General features: G+C 35.3%; 2 protein-coding genes across 4 annotated transcripts; one reads left to right on the top strand and one right to left on the bottom strand.

Moving 5' to 3' along the window:
- Positions 1-355: 355 nt before the first annotated feature.
- On the top strand, positions 356-3,275 carry LOC103315013 (uncharacterized). Of its 2 annotated transcripts, XM_008202575.3 has the most exons (8): positions 356-539; positions 587-999; positions 1,047-1,307; positions 1,374-2,252; positions 2,297-2,480; positions 2,549-2,691; positions 2,738-2,947; positions 2,992-3,275. In XM_008202575.3, the coding sequence occupies exons 1-8, from the start codon at positions 446-448 to the stop codon at positions 3,232-3,234; spliced, it is 2,427 nt and encodes an 808-aa protein (XP_008200797.1). In that variant the 5' UTR covers positions 356-445; the 3' UTR covers positions 3,235-3,275. The 2 variants fall into 2 exon arrangements, with proteins under 2 accessions (XP_008200797.1, XP_015838450.1); XM_015982964.2 differs by lacking the exon at positions 587-999 and having other exon boundaries at positions 364-466.
- Positions 3,231-5,439, bottom strand: Fdh (Formaldehyde dehydrogenase). Of its 2 annotated transcripts, none has more exons than XM_064355978.1 (6): positions 5,317-5,439; positions 5,034-5,269; positions 4,767-4,987; positions 4,500-4,716; positions 3,367-3,778; positions 3,231-3,322 (listed from the first exon to the last, which is right to left on the bottom strand). In XM_064355978.1, the coding sequence occupies exons 1-6, from the start codon at positions 5,340-5,342 to the stop codon at positions 3,286-3,288; spliced, it is 1,149 nt and encodes a 382-aa protein (XP_064212048.1). In that variant the 5' UTR covers positions 5,343-5,439; the 3' UTR covers positions 3,231-3,285. The 2 variants fall into 2 exon arrangements, with proteins under 2 accessions (XP_064212048.1, NP_001153710.1); NM_001160238.1 differs by having other exon boundaries at positions 5,034-5,277; positions 5,325-5,364.
- Positions 5,440-6,523: the final 1,084 nt, after the last annotated feature.

Below are 6,523 nucleotides of genomic sequence, written 5' to 3'. Positions count from 1 at the left end.
TGATTTAAATTTATTCTGACAATTTTCCTAATATGAACTTGGGTCCTTGGGTGCCGAAAACAAGAATGGTGAAGAAATCATGCCAGCTTCAAGCGCGCCGTGATTGTTTGGTCGACTGTACTGTAACTTTCATAGTTCCCGCACTTAAACTAAATGAATTTTTCACCTACCGTACGGAAGATGAGAATGTTACTTTTAAATTTCAGAAAAAAGCTGATTTGTGGTCCAACCCAAACAAACAGTTCTCGGGGCTTCTAAGAGAGTTAAACTGCCTGAAAATAAAATATTTTTAAAGTTAAATATATTTTCAGAAATAATTTATAACTACTACATATCGTAGATATTAAGTCGTGCAAATGCGGTTAAGAGCTACTCTTGAGGTTATGTTATTTTGACATTTGTCAATGGTCAGGCTTTTTAAATTGCCGGTGTTTATCCACTGAAAATGAATTTAAACAACGATTTTGTAAGTATTCAAGGGATAGTCGTTAACGCTGAAAAAAACGCAGGCTCGCTTAAGAAAATCAAATACCGAGGAGGTCTGTTCCAGAAACCTTTTTTTTTCTTCTTCATTTTTTCTCTTCAGGTAATGAATCCACAATTTTGAATATTGTGGCAGAGTTTCATAAGTTTTTCGATTCAAAAAGTTACATCAAAGACAATAAGATTAATGAAACTTTTGAAAATCAGTTGACTGAAATTTGTATTTTCCTCATTCTCAATACTGAATTGCGCCAACCTATTAACAATTCCGAATTTCAACATTTAATTAATATATTACCTCAAATATCACCGTGTTTGTTAGCAAATGTGATGATGGGTCTTGATTTAAGTCCCCATTTTTGCAAAGCATTGTTGCGGTTTGATTTGGACATAATTGAGGAACTTTTGGTTGAAATGATTCCTTGTCTCAAGAAAAGTAAACCAAAAACTCACATTCAAAACGCACAGGAGTACTTGAAACTGATAATCCTGAAACTGTCTGCGTCAAACGAAGGGGTAATTGATTTTATTACACATTCACGATTGTTTTAATCGTGTTTTAGTGGTCTGAAGGCTGTGAAAAATTATGCGATGCTGGGTCACAAATTTTATTAAATTTGACAGGCCTTCACGGAGATCAAGTTCAAGACTTGAAAATAGACTCAGTTTACCAATGTATGGGTCTCACAATTCACAATCTGCTGGATTTGTTGTTAATGTGTGACGATAAAAACAAACTAGCACCACTCGTCGAGAAGTTCATCAAGACATGTTGCTCCATCATGATGGCTGTTACTCTCGACGTATTTTGTTCATGGGCAGAGGTACGTAAATTTTTTTTGTTGAAGTTGCCCTCGGGCTCGATTGTAATATAGTTTTGTGGTTTATAGTTTCAGTATGAAGGGGAGCCTTTGCAGAGCGCAATCGCTGGCAAAAGTTACCTATTTATAAATAAATACCAAAAAAACCCACTGGCCAAAGAACTGATCACAATGTTGGGCACCATAGCTCAGAAACCTAAAACCATCGACGACCTCATTCTGCAAGCCGATGTCCCAACAATGATTTCAAAGATAAATAGAGTCGACGTTAACCAAAAACAGTGGTTTACGGCCTTGCTCAATACTCAAGTTTTGAAATGCGAAAAAAGTATTGAATGCATTGAGCGTTGGGCGCATTTGTGCACTGTTAGCGACGTCACACATTTAATTAACATGGGGGTGCTTAGTAAAGACCCCCGGGCAAAAAAATTGGTCATTAAGTGTGCCTCAACGTTGGATTTGAACGACTTAATTTTAGTTACAATCCGGCATTTTCACAAAAATGGAATTATGAGCAATTTTAATGAAGATTTACAGCAAGATTTGATACTGTTTTTCAATAAAATCAAAAATAAAAGTGTAGATGAAGTTTTTTGTAAAGAACTCCATTTGTTACTCTTGCAAAATCCCGAACAAACACTGACTTATGTTTTCGTCGAGTGCTTGAAAAATAGTTTTTATTTAACTAGTTTGGCGAATGCCTGGCCTTCGCTTAAGGAAGTCCTAACAATAGGCGATTTCGGCTTGAATTTATTGAACACTCAAATAAATAACAATACACCAACTGAACAGACTTATAAGTATTATTCGGAACTACTGAACGCACTAATAAGTGCCGAAATATTTCCAATTGAAAGGATAATTGGTGTTGTGGTCTTGCCCTTACTAGAAAACGCCAACAAGGAGGCAAATTACCAACTTTTGAAAAACGGTTTAATTATTTTAAAGGTAATCAGCGATTCTCCACACGCACAACTAATTTTTGTTTGTAGGATTTGCAAGGACACATTTCCGTGAAGCAAGAAAATGAACACTTATTCAAACTTATTTTTGAAGTTATGAAAAATTGCAGGTGCACTTTTTTGAACTTTGACAGCTTGAAACAAGAAGTTGTGAGACAAACTGTTGATATTATTGAAAAGTGCTGCGACCTACGTCCGTGTGTGTCATATGTAGGTAGGTAATAATAAATTATATATTTTAAAGTTTTGTTTTTGACAACGTACAACCTTTGTATGTTTCAGTTAAACCCAACAACTGCGAGGACATTTTTGTGTCATTTTACTACAAAAAAGTGTTTGAATCTGGTTCCAGTAGTGATCTATTAAAACATTTTTTTCCAATTACCTTTAAAAAACATGCAGAAATCGTTGCTCACCTTACAAAAGTATACAAATTTAAATTATTTAATATTCTTTAAAAAATTATTTCAGATTTTGCCGTTGTGTGTGACACCTGAATGGATGATTATTTCACGAAGTATAATTGATTTGTGTGGTGTAGAGAAAAGTATCGAATTAATTTGCGACGTTACAATCCTTTTATGCGAAGTTAAAAACAGTCAGAAGACAGAAACTGACGAAACAAAATGTATGTTAAGTGCTTTAAAATATTTTCTTCAAAATGTCGGGGTTGTGGTTAAGGTAAGAGAAATCAATTAATTATATCGGTTAATTTTTTTTTATAGGAATGTATTCAACCGAAAGTGATCCACCTTTCCGAAGATGTTTCAATTACTAGAAACATTTGTCGCATGCTGAAACAAATCCCTGATGGTAATTTGAAGAGTGAAGAAGGACTCTCATTAGCGAATCTTCTATCAGATGCATCGTTAAAAACTCTCAAACCTGATAAAAAATTTGCTCGTCTGGTGGCATCAATCAATGAAACTCACATTTGTAAAATGTTAACACAAAAAATCCTGAGTTAATTTTTCCATTTTTATTAATTAAAATATTTTCGTATTGACAATGTGTTTACTTTACGCACTTCCAGCAATTGCAACAACAGTTCGAATACTAAAAAAATAATAAGTCAAGTATCACACAATAAAAGAACTTACCTTTCCCCTTTGTGCATAAGATGGAACGCTTCGTTAATTTGACCAAATTTCAAATTATGCGTGATAAACTTGTCAAGCGGCATGATTTGAGGTTTATGGCAATATTCCTCAACTAGTTTCGGAACACTATCGCGGCTTTTCCACCCTCCAAAAGCCGTTCCTTTCCACACCCTCCCTGTTACGAGCTGGAAAGGTCTAGTGCTTATTTCTTGCCCTGCACCAGCAACCCCCACAATTGTGGAGACCCCCCAACCCTTGTGACATGACTCCAACGCTGCTCTCATAGTCTGAACATTCCCAACACATTCGAAAGTGAAGTCGAGACCACCGTCTGTCTTTTCAGCCAACACTTCCTGAATCGGCTTTTCGTAGTCTTTGGGGTTCACGAAGTCGGTGAAGCCGAAGTCTTTGGCTACGAATTCATTGCAACAATAAATAATGCGATATTTGAACTAAATACTACGAGATGCAAAATTGCTAGATTTGTATAGCGTATCTCAAAAAGTAATAAAAGTTTGAAAACAGTACTGAAATTGATGATATAAAGAAGTAGCATTCTCAAGTAACTTCGACGGATATCAGTTTTTTGAAACAATTGGTGTAAATTTATGGCTAGAAAATTATATGTCAAATTATCAAAATCACGGTAGGCTACATAGAAGGGAAATTTATATTTTAAAATTTAAGTAGTAAAAAATAATCTCAAAAACAACAAGTTTTATAACCCTCATAAAACGACTATTTTATGCTATCTGTTACAATTTGCACCCTCTTTTTTTTCTCATTTTAATAATAAAAAAAATGTCTACGGAATTTTGTGTCAGTTGGTAACGGTAATAAACAACAAATAAAAAAGAAATGATTTCAAATTGATCGTACCTGTATTCCATGCATTATCGATGAAACACTTGAAAACTAAATATCCTACTGATAGACGTTAATAAACATATAACGATATATGTGGTATGTGAAACTCATCACCCGGTATGTGATTTGTTATAATTATTTTAAATAAATAAGTTACAATACCAAACTGAAACACCCGGCATAGTTTTATAGGTACTATTTATACACTTAATGTCAATAAAATTAGGTTCGGATTGTAGAGGTTTTACTGAAAATTGTGTTTTTACCAATTTTGAATTTGTCTGGATTGACATCGACTCCGATGATTTTGGACGCCCCCGCAGCCTTGCATCCAATCCCGACGGCAAGGCCCACAGCCCCCAAGCCCCAAACCGCGCAGGTGCTCCCTTTTTCAACTTTGGCGGTATTTAAGGCTGCTCCATATCCAGTTGGGACGCCACAACCCAACAGACAAATTTTGTCAAGTTCGGCATTGGGATTCACCTTGATAACAATGATTAATACTGGTGACCTTCACCTTTGTTATCACTTACTTTAGCAACTGAGATGTCGGCAACAACGGTATACTCGCTAAAGGTGGAGCAACCCATAAAATGGTACACTTTTTTACCATTGCACGTGAATCTACTGGTACCATCGGGCATCACCCCTTGTCCCTGTGTCACCCTGATTTTTTGGCACAAGTTGGTTTTGGGCGACTTGCAAAATTTGCATTCGCCACATTGGGGAATGTATAACGGAATGACATGGTCACCTTTTCATTTCAATTAATTAGAAATCAATGAGCAATTGTAAAATACCTGGCTGAACGTTTGTAACTCCCTCTCCCACACTTTCCACAATTCCACCGCCCTCGTGGCCTAAGATGACAGGGAATAATCCCTCGGGATCTTGGCCACTGAGGGTGTAAGCATCTGTATGACAAACTGCACTGTAAATAATTTTAATTCGGACTTCGTGACTCTTAGGAGGGGCCACTTCGATGGTTTCGAGTTTTAGGTCTTCTCGGGGGCCCCAAGCAACTGCAGCTTTGCAAGTTATAGGCTGAGGGATCAAAACGGTTAATCTGAACATAATTATGAAAAAATTACCTTTCCGGCAGTAGTCATGGTGGAAAAAAACACCTTCGTTAGTTTAACAAGTGTAACTTTGGTCTGTTTTAATCTAATAATTAAAAACTGACCTTGTGAGGTTAAGGTTGGGTGTTGATAATTGGTTCACTAGTTTGTTCCAGTGAGAGAGAAATGAGATAGGCTTCAACATGGATTAGTAAGAGATAAATATATTCTGTTTTAGGCGGGCTTTTTTAAAATTAAAGAACACTCAAAACTAAAGTTATTTTATTTTAGAACAGTGACGACAATAAGAATTATGGACGCCACGGTGGTGTTCGAGATTATTGTAGTGAAATAACATTTTACTGCTAAATAAATCGATTCCTCTTGAAAGACTATACTTGTGATTCCTTAACTAATATCATCCCTGGCACAGGTTCATAGATAGTCGTAAACATTGTAAACAGCCTTGGACCACAGAATTTAAAATGATGTCATTGTTGTGTCAATATGAGGTAAGTGAAAAAATAATCAAAAATCATATTTCTACGCAAAAATTGGTAGAACATCTGTATCGGCTGAAAAATGTAGTTACCAGTGAAGAACGGTAGGTAGGCAACTTAAAATGCATTTGTTAATAATATTTGTTTAATAAATTATTCTATAAACAGTACTTCAAGAAAGAAAATCTGTTTAAACTCAAAAAAGCAAAAAATGTTATATCCCATGTCAGTTTATGGTAAAATTTTGCACATCGCATATGAATTTTTTATAGTGAAATGGAGCACAAATTGAGAATTTCTGGTAGGTTTTCTTACCTCAAAACATGTCGCTGGGATTTAGTTTAACACAGATTTTTTTTTACAGAAACTCTAAATTTGTGCTTTATTTTTCACTCCGAAAAATTCAAATGCGCTGTTGCTGAATTTTGGGAAATGAAATGATATATATGTAGATTGCCTACTTATCGCGACTGATTGCTAAGCAGACTCAAAACAGAAAGAATTTTTGTTGTATGGCTTTAATTGAACAAATTTATATAACTATAACGCAATTGTGCTAGGTGTATTGCTCACCTTAAATCCGGCTACGTAATGTAAATCAAATTTCCCAATCTTCCCTTTTAAGGCGATATGAATTACTTTTATACCCGATTTTGACACTGTTAATATTGTTTATTAAAAAATAGACCATAAATAGAATAAAGAAGAAGAAAAGTAAGGCAAATGATGTGA

The sequence above is a fragment of the Tribolium castaneum genome, chromosome 4 (genome assembly GCF_031307605.1).
Source record: "Tribolium castaneum strain GA2 chromosome 4, icTriCast1.1, whole genome shotgun sequence".
Taxonomy (NCBI): domain Eukaryota; kingdom Metazoa; phylum Arthropoda; class Insecta; order Coleoptera; family Tenebrionidae; genus Tribolium; species Tribolium castaneum.
Note: the sequence above shows the minus strand (reverse complement) of the source record. Positions and strands in the feature narration are given on the sequence as shown.

Coding starts and splice junctions, on each gene's coding strand:
- LOC103315013 (XM_008202575.3), top strand. CDS start 446: ATGAATTTAAACAACGATTTTGTAAGTATTCAAGGGATAGTCGTTAAC. Junction 1,308..1,373: donor TATTTTGTTCATGGGCAGAG/GTACGTAAATTT, acceptor TGTGGTTTATAG/TTTCAGTATGAAGGGGAGCC. Junction 2,481..2,548: donor TCCGTGTGTGTCATATGTAG/GTAGGTAATAAT, acceptor TGTATGTTTCAG/TTAAACCCAACAACTGCGAG.
- Fdh (XM_064355978.1), bottom strand. CDS start 5,342: ATGACTACTGCCGGAAAGGTAATTTT. Junction 5,270..5,316: donor ACTGCCGGAAAGGTAATTTT/TTCATAATTATG, acceptor TCAGCCTATAAC/TTGCAAAGCTGCAGTTGCTT. Junction 3,779..4,499: donor TCCAGACAAATTCAAAATTG/GTAAAAACACAA, acceptor ATGAATTCGTAG/CCAAAGACTTCGGCTTCACC.